The sequence below is a fragment of the Brachionichthys hirsutus genome, chromosome 23 (genome assembly GCF_040956055.1).
Source record: "Brachionichthys hirsutus isolate HB-005 chromosome 23, CSIRO-AGI_Bhir_v1, whole genome shotgun sequence".
Lineage (NCBI taxonomy): Eukaryota > Metazoa > Chordata > Actinopteri > Lophiiformes > Brachionichthyidae > Brachionichthys > Brachionichthys hirsutus.
Window position 1 is genome coordinate 5,266,763 of NC_090919.1, and position 13,430 is coordinate 5,280,192.

General features: G+C 46.9%; 2 protein-coding genes and 1 long non-coding RNA gene across 4 annotated transcripts; 1 reads left to right on the forward strand and 2 right to left on the reverse strand.

Annotated features, from left to right (window-relative positions):
- Positions 1-763: 763 nt before the first annotated feature.
- Positions 764-6,714, reverse strand: rab1ba (zRAB1B, member RAS oncogene family a). 2 transcript variants are annotated; one of them, XM_068755720.1, is made up of 6 exons: positions 6,445-6,714; positions 6,030-6,102; positions 5,846-5,941; positions 4,805-4,900; positions 3,579-3,710; positions 764-2,603 (listed from the first exon to the last, which is right to left on the reverse strand). In XM_068755720.1, the coding sequence occupies exons 1-6, from the start codon at positions 6,456-6,458 to the stop codon at positions 2,409-2,411; spliced, it is 606 nt and encodes a 201-aa protein (XP_068611821.1). In that variant the 5' UTR covers positions 6,459-6,714; the 3' UTR covers positions 764-2,408. The 2 variants fall into 2 exon arrangements, with proteins under 2 accessions (XP_068611821.1, XP_068611820.1); XM_068755719.1 differs by having other exon boundaries at positions 764-2,606; positions 6,445-6,579.
- LOC137911358 (uncharacterized) lies at positions 6,644-7,417 on the forward strand. The gene is made up of 3 exons (XR_011106107.1): positions 6,644-6,783; positions 7,089-7,156; positions 7,268-7,417. It is a non-coding gene; the product is annotated as an uncharacterized lncRNA (long non-coding RNA).
- A 1,282-nt stretch (positions 7,418-8,699) lies between these two features.
- LOC137911594 (placenta-specific gene 8 protein-like) lies at positions 8,700-11,070 on the reverse strand. Its single transcript, XM_068755978.1, has 3 exons — positions 10,974-11,070; positions 10,735-10,889; positions 8,700-8,867 (listed from the first exon to the last, which is right to left on the reverse strand). The coding sequence occupies exons 1-3, from the start codon at positions 11,068-11,070 to the stop codon at positions 8,700-8,702; spliced, it is 420 nt and encodes a 139-aa protein (XP_068612079.1).
- Positions 11,071-13,430: the final 2,360 nt, after the last annotated feature.

Consider the following 13,430-nt stretch of genomic DNA (forward strand, 5'->3'; position numbering starts at 1 on the left):
CACTGTGGACCAGCTCTACACCCCCGGCAGAGTCCTTGAACGTCTGGAAGCCTGGGAACGCCTCGGGGTCCCCCCCCTGGAAGAGCTAGAGGAAGTCCGGGCTTCCCTGCTTGGGTTGCTGCCCCCCCCCCACAACCCGGCCCCGGATAAGCGGATGAACAAGGATGGATGGATGGATGGATCTTAACGGCACAATTGATTTTTGCGTCCGACTCTTCATCTGCAGAAATGTCTGCTGGATGTGGACACGTCCCCCAAAATATCTTCTGGGATCAGCAAATATTCATAATGAGTAGATAAAGACAGAATTTTGCATTTTGGTTTGATGTTTCTTTAAATCATTAAACGCAGCTCGGTACCAGCAGAAAACCCAGGAGCAGCTCGGTACCAGCAGAAAACTAGCAGGGTTTCTCATAGAACACACAAAGACACAGGAAAGGATTCAACATTTTTATAAAATGACAGTCCTGAAGCATTCAAGAAGTATTTATATGTTAATTTACAAAACCTCTCATGTTTACTTCATATCTTTGAGATTGTGTGTATATTTACATACATATATACACACAATCTAAACGTGTGTGTACAGAAAAAGGCGCTCAAGCCCGGTGCAGCAAACTAGTGAGTGCTGTTATTCAGCCCCCCCCCCCCTGCCCCCCCCCACCACCCAAACCTGAACACAGTGAACCAGAGAAGGAAAGTCAAGTGTTTCATCAGAACAACATTCATAGGCAGACCCCCCCCCCCCCCCCCCCCCCGCCCTGCGTGTATTTAACCCGACATCAGAGCCCGGCCTCACCAAGGATCCCCTCATATGTCCTCCATAACGCAATACTACACGAGTACAATGTGTACACAAAACTCAGCAGGACATCGACGCTTGTTGAAATGAAGACCCAACAAAGGGAACCGGTGTGTGTGTGTCTGTGCGTGTTAGCGACCGCCGTGCTACCACGTTGAGCTAGCTGAGGAATGACGGATGAAGCTCTGTCCTACGCTACACGCAGTACACGCTACACGCAGTACACACTACACGCAGTACACGCTACACGCAGTACACACGTTCTTTGTGACGCGTCTGAAAGGGGCGTCTCCCATCACGGTGGACGGCACCCTGGTGGGAGACCCGTCCACCTGCAGTGATGTGTTGCTTAGGGGGGGGGGTTGGAGTTCATATCCAGTCAGCAAGCCCCGACCAGTCAGTCCCTTACTCCCCCCCCCCCAGACCCCCCCAAACACAGCCCTGGTGGAGCCGCTACACCAACAGGATGTTCTGTCCTCCAAGTCTTACTCGACTTTAAAAAAAGACACCAAAGTCTCGACGTCTTTGGAAAAGCGCAAAGAGCTGTTCAGAGCGAGGAAGTCTCACAGCTGCTGCTCGATAAAGACAGGGGACGCTGGTGAGACGAAGCCGTCCCCCAACATGGCAGAGCCCTGCCCCGAGCTCCAGGGACGGAATCCGTAATGAAACACTGAGCAGCCTTACATGGTTGACTTTAGAGACTATGATAAAAGTATCTTAAATATACATTTCTATACTACTTCTACCACTTCCTGTGGGACAGGAGGACAGTAAAGGCTCGCCATCAACCTTCAAGCAAATATATAAATCCAACAATCACAAGCAGGAGGAAACTTCAAACGCCGATAATCAATTACAGTCTGCTAAAGGATTTTCACGAGGCCTTTTTACTCAACAGCAGAAATAAAACGCGGTGCGAGGAACCAAAGAAGCACAGAAAGAGAGGTGTGAAAAATGTCCACGTGGGACGGAAAGCATGTTTGAAGTTGAGGACGATCCCCCCCACACACACACACACACACACTGCAGCTCTGCCTCAGAAAAAGCCTCCTAAATCCGACCGCCTGATCAATACGAGTGAATAATTGCACGATTTGTCTCTATCAGACGTACGATTCAGAAAACGAACAGTAAAAACTAAACAGAAGTCATTTAAGACCAACGCAGAATATAATCCTGTCATTTCCACACATTACTACTCTAAAATGCACATTTCCTTTTAGGCATGAATTCCTCCCCCCACAGATGTTCGGTCTCCCCCCTGAACCGGCGGTTCTGGTCCGACGCTCAATGTATAGCGCTGGTCAGTGAAGACGTCCCGAAGCTGCTTCTGATCCACACACTCTGCAGGAATGGAACCGGCGGGTTTTCTAATCCAGTGAATTCTCCCCACTGAGTGTTGCATTCAGTACCAGAACCTCCATTCTAGAGGTTCTGGTTATGAGGGAGTCAGAGATGGACCGTATCAGAGAATGGACGGGGGGGGGGGGGGGGGGGTCAGGGAGCTGGCAGTTTACAGGGGGTGATGAGGACTGGCTGACATAATGGGAGGAAGTGGAGGCGACGGGCTTGATGGTCATGATGCTGGGGGGGGGGGGGGGGGGCTTTAACAGCAGCCCCCGCCAGACTGCCTGACGGGAGTGCTCTCAATCTTTAAGTTAGGCTTGTCACCCCCGGCTGTTGCCCCGGGGCCCATGCGCCTCTTGATCTCGGCGGCCATCGTCATGAACGCCTGCTCCACGTTGGTGGCGTTCTTGGCGCTCGTCTCCAGGAAGGGGATGGCCAAAGAGTCGGCGAACTCCTGCTGGAGAAGGAGCCGGTTCATGGCGAACGAAGGACCAAGAAACATTTCACGTATATATACCAGAAAGAAGAGAGACTTATTTTGGCTCAGACGCACGCCACGCCTCTCTGTCTCCGGCATTGCCCCACCCACAGCACCATCTGATTGGTTACACGCAGAGCCCGCCCCGTAAGACAGCCAATCAGCAGTGAGCTGTCCATGCGCGGCAAAAGGTAAGCAGACCCATCCCAGTCCCGCACAACTCACAACTATTACTAACGTTACGGTTAGCATTAGCACGCTAGCTCAGTGGAAAAGCCTTGTGAGCCCAATCATAACAAAGATTTGTTGATTATTGTCCAAAATTTTAAAAAAAGCTATTCAATAAAAAAAATGCTGAAATGCATGTAAACAGAGTTAAGTGTTGGAGTTCGTATTATTCTAAAGTTTGGCACCAATATTTTCAATTTTACTGCCAATGAATATCGGCTGCAGATATCGGTTAACTGCTGCCAACCGTAAAACCAACATAAAACACGGGTTCTCCGGATTCTCTGGAGCAGAACCCCGGGCTCATTGGTGAATGACAAGATCCATGGAAGGGATTGTAATGCAAACGCCCCGCAGAGAGACAGAGACAGAGACAGAGACAGAGAGAACGTCTCTGGTATTGTGTTCGTCCCCGTGTACTGCACGCCTTCTGGTGCCGTCCAAAGCTTTTCAGTGGACTTGTTTTGGGCCCGTATCATTTGGTACCTGATTGGAGGTGAGCAGCATGTGTCGGTTTATACCACACACAAAGAGCAGTTGTACGCAGAGATGGTCGAAGTCACGGGCGAGACAAGTCGACGATACCCGTACTTTGTTTTCTCAAATGCTCCCGCACTTTCTAATACAAAGTATCCTGGTACTTTGGTTCCTTCCCTCGGTCGAAGGTACCGCGGGCCGACTCGTGAACACAGCTGCCACACGTCGCACACGGCGCAGACGCACCTTGGCCGTTGTGTAGTCCACCATTTTCTTAGTGGTCAGGTCACACTTGTTGCCCACCAGAAGCTTGTTGACGTTTTCACTGGCGTAGCGGTCGATTTCCTGGAGCCACTGCTTGACGTTGTTGTAGGACTCCTGAAATGCGACACCGAGTATCAGCATGACGAAGACGAGCATACCAGCGTTCTGAAGACACCCTCGTGACTTGAGCAGAGTTCCTCCGAGACACACGAGCATAAAGCGCGAAAACGTCATTCGCACCTGTTGGGTTAGAAAATCCACCCCAACGACCCTGCTGTAAATATTTACGTCTGATGAGACCGTCGGAAGGTCAATTCTCCAGAAAATAAAGCGGAATTAAGTATACAGTAGTCCCTCATTTTCCGCGGGGGTTACGTTCCAAAAACAACCCGCAATAAGTGAAATCCGCAATGTAGTGATTTTTATTTTTTTTTAGTTATTATACATGTACATAAATGTTTTAAGGCTGTAAAATCCCCCACCACACACTTTATATACTTTTAACAGTCAGGAATTAATCTAAATAGATTGTTTCAGTATTATAGAATGAAACCAAAGATCAAAACCTTTTCAGAACTAAACATTTGTTTGAGAAGTAAAAATATATAGTACGTACAGTAAACGTTTTCCTGTTAATAATGTTAAGGCGTGCAGGTCGAGGAAAGAGCCGCTTGGAGTGCAGAAGAACAAATATTCTACTCGTGCTGTCTTTAGCATCTCATGCTGCTTTACTGGATAGCTTAGCACAGCGGAACGGCAGCGCGGCTAGCCGGCTACATGTATCAACAGGAAACGAAACCCAAAAGGGACGTCATACGTGACGTTTATGCTCCTACAAAATAAAAGCCTCTTTTTACACCGAGAATAAGAGCGCTAGAAAATAAAAGCTTAACAAATAAACATGATAGCTTTTAGAAATAACGAATTGAATTTTAATGATCAACCTTTGAGGTTGAACACATGAGAAGTTATTAATAGCAAGTCGTGCGTATTTCACAGTTCCTCCGACCGCGCCCCTTCGTCCATGCGCCGTTTCAAGGCGGGTTCAAGTGCAAAAGAAAAAATCTGAAAAATTGCATTAAAACTCCGCGAAGCGGCGAAGTCGCGGAAGATGAACCGCATTACATCGAGGGACTACTGCAAACCCATCTCAGCTAACTCTTCTAGCTACTCCATGATGTCCCGAGACGGCCGTCCCCCTGACCCACCTGATCCGTCACATCGTACACCACGATGATGCCGTGGGCGCCACGGTAGTAACTGGAGGTGATGGTACGAAACCGCTCCTGGCCCGCGGTGTCCCACTGAGAGACACACAGCAGAGGACGGAGACAGACAGAGGCAGCAAAACACGAGTTCAGTAAGTCTCAATGAAAGAACGTTGATGCACGTTGCTACTCAAAAGCAGCAGAAGACGATGAATAAGGAGTGCGTCTAATGAAGAGAGTAAGTTGGCGCTAGATTTTTGCACCGAAATAAGACTTGGATAGATATTTATTCGTCCCCGTAGGACAATATAAACATCATCACACGTCGCAGACAACAACCAATAATACATCACATGTGACACAACGTTGAGAAAATAAAGAGAACACAGGGTTTAGAGCAGAGGCGGGCTAACTTTTTGACTCGCGGGCCACAATGGGTTCTAAAATTTGACAGAGGGGCGGGGCCAGGAACCGATGGATGGAGTGTTTGTGTGAGCTAATATAAATGACATGTAAAACACACTACATGAAATGAATGAGGTTTGATTATAATACAATTTAATTTAATGATATAATTTGGACAAGTTCGGCGGGCCGGATTAAAAAGACCAACGGGCCGCATATGGCCCCCGGGCCTTGGTTTGCCCATACCTGGTTTAGAGGAATCCGGGCGTTTTCATTCGAGACATCTTTAGGAGGGTTAAAAACGTAGGACGCACCACATTGTCAGCAAGGACTCAAAACGCTGTTGCTTTGGGTGCCAGTTTGTTTAACGGGCATCGACCCAGTACCCTGTTCAGCCCCCCCCCCCCCCCCCCAAATCACCTGAAAACAATATATAATATACGTTCTGCTCGCAGGTGTCTACGAGAAAACTTGATCGATCCCATCTCCAGGTTCAGACACATTCTGCAAACACACACACACACACACACGGTGTCCGATGGGTTTGGAGAATTGTTTGGATCTAATCTCTTGGTGAGGTGAAGTTTACTGTGCGTGTGTGTGTGCGTGCGTGTGCGTGTGTGCGTGCATACTCACGATCTGAAGCTTGATGGTCTTGCCCTCCAGCTCGATGGTGCGGATCTTGAAGTCCACGCCGATGGTGCTGATGTAGCTCTCCGTGTAGGTGTCGTCCTGTAGAAACGGGCCGACGGAACCGGGTCAGAGGAACAGCTCAAAGACAGCGGCAACATTTCGGGAGACGCTTGAAGAACCGACTTACGGCGAAGCGCAGCAGAAGACACGATTTCCCGACTCCAGAATCTCCGATGAGCAGGAGCTTGAACAGGTAGTCACTGGAAGACAAGCGGTCCGGGTCAGAACTGGTTCTGGTGTGGAGACACCACCGTGGGACATTGTCCCCTTCTAGTCTCACCATTTTGCTTAAATGCAACAAAGGCCCGAACGCGTCACAGTGTAAAGCAAAAAGGGCTGAGGCAGCGCCGTCGCCTCACAGCAAGAAGGTTGCAGGTTCCATTCCCCACCCGTGTGGAGTTTGTATGTGCGTTCCGCGCCTGCGCGGGTTATCTCCGGGTTCTCGCCCGTAGGTGCGAGTGTTTGTCTGTCTACGCGTGGCCCCGTGATTCGCCGGTTCGGGGACGTGGCTCTTATATTTCACGAGACGCGGAAAAACTCACTATTCGGGATTCATGGCTCCTCTCGGGATGTTTCTCCGTCGGCGACTCTTCCTTCCTCTCTCGGTAAAACGATGACTCGGTCCGGGTGTCCGAGGCACTTCGATGGCCGTTCTACCGTTTCGGTTCCGTTTCTCTGGTCCTTCAAGTGTATAACACCGTTATTATTTCATATATACTGTTATAACAGCACACATCTGTCCTGTTTTTCACGGGTTACACTCCTTTTTTCTGCCTTCCGATGTCCGACGCTTATGAGAGGATCAAGATGGCTGCGCAGGCGCGGTAGTGACGTAGGGGGACGTGTCACTCCTCAGAAAAGAGGCAGCGAGACGAATGCCGGTACTTGTAGTTTATTATCGATATACGGCGCTCATGTTTCCTCTATTGGTTGTTTATGGACTTAGGGGGGGTTCTCTATCTTATCACTGAATTTAATCTGGATCGGATCTGGAATGCGGATACTGTCCCCCCAAAAAAGTCCTATTTTGTAAAATATGTTGTAAATTCAGTCACCAAAAATAAAAAGGTCCGATACGAGCTATCATGTCAAATGTCTTCTGGATCTGGAAAATATGACATTTTAGATTTGTTGATTATTCAGAGAGACTGTTAACTTTAAATGTTGTTTCTCTTTTCCACATCAGTGGAGTTCTTGTAGAGCAACGTGCCAAAGAGCTCTCCAGCAAGATGCCCATCATCTGGATAAAACCCTGTAAGCGTCAGAAACAAACGCATTCCAGCTTCCGTCAGGATTTTCTTTTGTTTCTAATTCTTATTGCATTTTCTTATTTTCCTGTTCCTTTTCTTCTCTCTGCTGCTGCAGCTCGACGACTAAATATCAATGTTTGTCTGAAGCGGAGGGGATGAAGACATATATTGAATTGTATTACGTAGATTTATATATTCAATATTAAATGTATTAAAACAATTGTACGTGATTGTAGTCTCCAACCTGTCATAAATCGGCCAGGACGAAAGAGAGAAAGAGCTCTTCTCTTAATACGCGAACGCCACCGATGCACATGAACATCCGACCAGTAGGATGGCAGAAACCGAGCAGCTGCTTGGTGACAGACGCAGAAGAAGCAAACCCCAAAACACTTTGTCTTGTTTTGTTATATATGCTCTCTGCCACTTTTTAAAAGATTTTTAAATCCGTAAATGAAGTTTTCAATGTTAAAATTTAATATTCCTAATGTGAAATTTCAAAGTGATCAAGAATCCAGGATTTCCTCTGGATCATCACCAAAATGTAATCATCTGTTCCAGGTAACATTCCCAACATTTCTTGAAAATGTAATCCCGATCCGTCTGGAATTTTTTGAGTTGCAGCAACTCTTTGTTCTCGCTACTGTTAAAAGATTCACATTTAGGAACAAGAAACTATTTTAAATCTTTAATAATAAGCAAAAGTTTGAATGAGGCGATATGAAAACACAGTTATACCCTGCAAGCAAACTCATACGGTGATTAAAGTACAGACTACTTAGGTATAAAAGAGAAAGCGCTGGTTCTGCAGAAAAAAATGGCTGCTTTGTAGAACATTACATTACATAAAAGGATTATGTTTAAGGTGCTCGTCATTCAGCTTTTCTAGAAACGTGATTGGACCAGATTTACAAGAGAAAAATGGATGAATCAATCAATTAATCAATAAATCAACGGTCGTGTACAGCAATCACGTAGAACATTCTGAAATGCTTGTGTTCTAGGCTCGCGTATACAAGAGTCGTAAGAGGTAAATCAAATTAACGTAATAAGAAAGAGGCCTAATATGTATATTAACAGAATATACACACACAGGAAAAATGACGACAACAACGATATTTGCTTTTAGCTTTCTTTTCTTTTCTTTTCTTTTTTTTATTCAATTTAATGAAAACGTAAGAAATTGGTAAGAACTTAAAATGTTTAAATGTCATGGCTTTTGTGGGATAAAAAACTGGTTACAACAACAAATGAAAGGTCAGAATCAGATATAACATTAAAATGCTATTTTAGTGAAACATACTTTAGTGTCGTACGATCTCCTCCTCCTACAAGTTATAAAAGTGGGTCTTTTTTATTATTTTCTTCAATAGTCAACATGCAGAATTGCCTCGGCTCTAAAGTGTTTCTGTGCTTCTTCATCCCGAGTCCAAACGAATCCTTCCTCTGCAGGAAATAACTTTGTCCCTGCTAAATTCACCGAGGAAACAAGAGGGAGGGGCTGCAAACTGGAAGCGTGTCCTCTGGAGGCCGGGACAAAGGAGCATCTAGACCAGGTGCGCCCCCTGCAGGGAGGTCAGAGCAGTGTATCTGTGTGAGGAGGAGGAGGAGGAGGAGGCGTGGGTTGCTGCTCTTCTCTTTAACTCCCTGGAGATCTGGAGCCAAGATAGCGTGTAGCAGCAGCATCCATAGACGCAGTCGCTGCACACGCTTCCCTGCGAGACACAGAGAGGCTCAAACAAAAGGGGAACGTCTGCATTTAGGCGCAAACGGAAGCGAGCTTTTTACTGATACGTAATGTAAATGGTAAATGGACTGCACTTAGAAAGCACTTTTTCCACCTTAGTGGTGCTCAAAGCGCTTCACATGAGGCCTCACATTCACCCATTCACACGCACATGCAAGGTGCTGCCAGACCCACTGGGAGCGATTAGGGGTTCAGTGTCTTGCCCAAGGACACTTCAACATGCGGACAGTCAGAGTTGGGATTCGAACCACTTTCTGATCACTGGACGACCCACTCTACCAACTGAGCCACAGCCACAGGGTGAACCGATGCACGCCGCCACCGCTTTGTCCTTCCAACCGCCATGGAGCAATCGCCTTGCTTTACACCAGTGGTTCTCAAATACTGGGGCGCGACCCCCTGGGGGGTCGCGGTGCGATGTCAGGGGGGGCGCTTGTGCCGTACTAGATTAAAGTGTAATTGCACATCCACTCCAGTAGTTGGCAGTGGCGGCCTGATTGTCAGAGGCGCGCAGGGAGTATTAGCTCTATGGTGTTTTTTCACACACTGATGCACTTCAAATATTTTCTGTTGCAGACTTCCTAGGGGGGGGGGGCGTTGTCTTGATATGATACTATGTGACCAGTAGGGGGCACTGCAGGATCACATGATCCTGCAGTGATGATCTCAGATGCTGAGATTATTCCTCGTGCTCCATCTGTGATCCTGCAGTGCCCCCTACTGGTCACATAGTATCATATCAAGACAGCCGTGACAGAAAATAATTGAGAAGCACTGCTTTACACCAACCTACGTGCCGGGACTCGTTTTCATAAGAACTTCTGGCACCTTCAGAACTCATGCTCTGCAGCGAACGCAGAACTGACGGACGATTCACGGCCCACTCCACCTCCAGAGATCCAACAATACCAACCACCTCCTTCTCTCTCCCCGTGGCACCGCTCCAGCCTCTGCCTGGCCTCCGACCGCTCACACCTCCTGCCTCGTCTCTGTTTAGCTTCATCCTCCCAGGGACGGCTGGCTCGATTTATCCAGCGCGTGGAGCATCCGCCTCCTGTTGGTGATGCTCGCCTATCGGTGGCAGAGACTGAGACGTGTGGCCACGCGAGGCCGGTGTGTTGAGAGTGGACAAGCGTTGCAGAGAAGCAGTGGGCGGGCAGCGAGAGCAGCTTGCTGTAACTTAAACGCATGTTTATTCATGAAGGTATTTGTGGACCTAGAGTAGCTTTATTAATTTAATAAACCTGCCCTGTTTTCACTGCACGCTCAACATATGCATATCTGAGGCTTGTCTCATGCCACTGCACTGTTTGCATTGCTAAAGTAATAGCCAGTGTCATGAGGCCTTTTATTTCTCACGTGGGCTGTTCCTGTGTTTCATCACATAAAAGTCTTCATTTCTTCAGCAGGAGAAATCAGAGCCATTCAAAGTTCCATCTCGGTGTAATTGAGCTGGGGACAGCGAAAGCAATCAAGTGCCTTCAGTTCTCGTACTTTAATCTTTCCTATTGGTAGTAATATAGTGTGAAGGTAATATAATGAAAAATATATACAGTATATATGATGAAAATGAAATATATAGAATGAAAGTGAAAAATAAGATAACGCGATGCGTAAAACACTTTGAATATCAGCACATCCTATTTTAGACGTGAAACAATAAAGTTACCCAAAGAATGACGGCGATAACAGACAGCGAGGAGCCAAATTAAAAGAAAGAAATGATTCCGTGAGCAAACACAACGCCGCTTCCTGCACCGACGCCGCTCCCTCTGCCACCAGCAAAACGCACCAAAGCGTGGCGTCCTCCCCATCAGTCAGAACATTTTGGTTACCTGAATGCCATATCGTTGCCTGACCGACGCCCTCATGGCAAGAGAAGCAGGCGGCACACAGCCGATGCAGTCCAGCAGAGGCAGGCAGGGACAGGCACCCACGGCACCGGCCACCTTACAGGTGAACAGTGGGAGGCAGCACAGCGCGAAGCAGCCTGCACACAGCGTGGATGGGAAGGGGGGGGGGGTCTCTTAAAGAGGGGATGTCAGAGGAATCTTTCTGAGTGTGTGTTACTCACAGTCGCCCATGTCTTTATAACACTCACACAGGCCAGTGCTCCACTGACCTGCATCCTGAGCCTCCTGTGGCTGGACCTGGACCACCGGCCGAGACATCGCCGAGCTGGCAGTGAAAGCGATGTCGGGCACGCAGTGCGAGTCTGTCGGTGCGTACTTAGTTTTAAAAACAACAACATTATTTGTCTCTAGAACCCAACATGGAGGCTCATTGCTCGTCCTTCAGTCCCACGTCTGTTTCCAGAGGTATTTCAGATTGTTGCTCAGCGTTCACCGCCAACACACACCGTTCAAGACGAGCATTCAGCGCCACTGCCAATGCTTCTGATTTATGTTCCAGCAGCTAAAGCATGACTAACATTCTCTGGTTTATCCTCACAGGGCTTAAAGTGCACAGAAAGTATGACGTTTAAGAATAACTGTAATAATATCAACAAGTATACAAAATACATCATTCGTGCTGATTTCAGAATCTTCTTCACGTGAAGGAAAATATCTGTTTTGTTTTTTTATTGCTGATACCTTCATGCATTAAGAACATTAGACAAGGAGTCCTCATCGGACGGCTTCTATCCGACGGCACAATGGAAATTATCTTAAAGACAGTGGAGATGCATTCAAATACCTTAGAATTGTTCTCAAGTACTTGAGCAAATATACTGCGGTTAAATTAAATATTTTTGAAGAGCAAAATCTTCTTGTTGAAAAACATGCTATGAATCGAGAAATAGAATTGTAACACGTATTAGCTTAGTAACTACGTGCCATAAATAAGGGGATACATTTGCCTCCACATGTTGGACTTCAGCTAAACGACGAAAACAACAGGAACAACGGAAGACAAAAGATAAGCCCCAAACCCAGTAATAGAGGCCATTAAGAAAAAGGTCCGCTAACAATGGTCTTGTTCTTGTTCTGCTGCGTGTGGCTCAGAGCTGGCGTCTGAAGAATCGTCCCATATTTAGGCCGAGTGAAAATGTAACCAACAATATGAAACCAGGCTTGGTTTAATAAAGAATGAACAACTCACCTGCGCAAGAGGTTATCCTTTAAGATTCCAGGAAGACTTAGGACAGTAGGTGTGTGTGTGTGTGTGTGTGCGCGCACGTGCTCTCAGCATGTGTTTTGGTGTAAATATAAAGCCAACAGGTAAACCAGGGCTGGGACCTTTGGACAGCTAATTCTGCTAAACCGCAGCGCTCTGACGTTCATCCACTACAAAAACACTTTTTTTGATAAATGTCCTTGTTGATCAATAGTTTCAGGATTCTGCTCATCAAATAAAATGATGGACGTTCACCGCATCAAGCTGCACTACGTCGATAGTTTCCACCGAACGCGCCTCGACTGCAAAGTGCAGTAAATGGTGCCCCTATCAAAGAGCGGCTTCCTTTCCCATAAGGGCTGCGGCCTGACTCAGACGATCGCTCTGAGGATTAACAAAGGTGACCTTCAGGGTAGGTCAGAGTCACTAGATTAGTGGCCTGTTCGTCAGCCGGGAAGCATTAGCATTCATAAAGGACATGCTAATGCTCCTGGGGAGTCTGATTGCCTTGGTGGTTTCGGTCCCTTCTTTGTTTCTTTGTTTTCTCTCGGCCAGTCTCTCACAACTGCAGGAGCCTCTTGGACGAGAGGTTAAAACGACTCTTCTTTTTTTGCCCATCGTGATTTGCCATGACGTGGATGACTGAGAAGCAAACACAGACAAATTTATGTTCTCAAATAAAATAAAATAAAACCAACCCACTCATAAGTGCCAGCTTAGATGTCTATTCGGAGGACAACTCATGATCGAGCGCCTCCTGGGGTGCATCAAGATGTAAGATAATTTGATAAAGATGCTCTTCTAGTAATTTGGTCTAATGGGCGATCTGATTATGCTGGAAACTTTAGTGTGGCTCGAGTTTTATTTTTAAACCCTCATAAAGCAGCTCATTGTTCTTGCATCGGTGGATAGATTTTCCCACCAAACACCAAGAAACCGAATCGGCATATTTTCAGAAGTGTCAAATGACGCCTGAACTCCGCTGCACACCCAGACAAACAACATCTCCGTGACAGAAAAATCTTTATTTACAAAACATGAACGCATCACAGATACGGCTACGTTATCATGCTGTAGCGATGATGCATACACTAATAACTGTTTGGTGGCTTTAAGTGAGCCGTGACTTGGTATTATGGGATATAATGCTAATACCGCAGCGGTGAGTCGTCGTGAGATGTGTTCAGGGACCTCCTCTCTGGGTAATTCCGCACATTTAAAGCAGGGTGATTGGAATATTAGGACGCCATGACCTGCAGGCGGTCTGGAACTCCGGAAACTCTAAGGAAGAAAGAAACTCTGGGAGAAACTGCAGCGAAGAACGCAAGTGGAAATGTCAAATCCCACCAACAAGCATGACGGCCCGCTGCAGTACCGACTGGAACTGTGGAAGGAGACCCGGACGTAGTTTCAT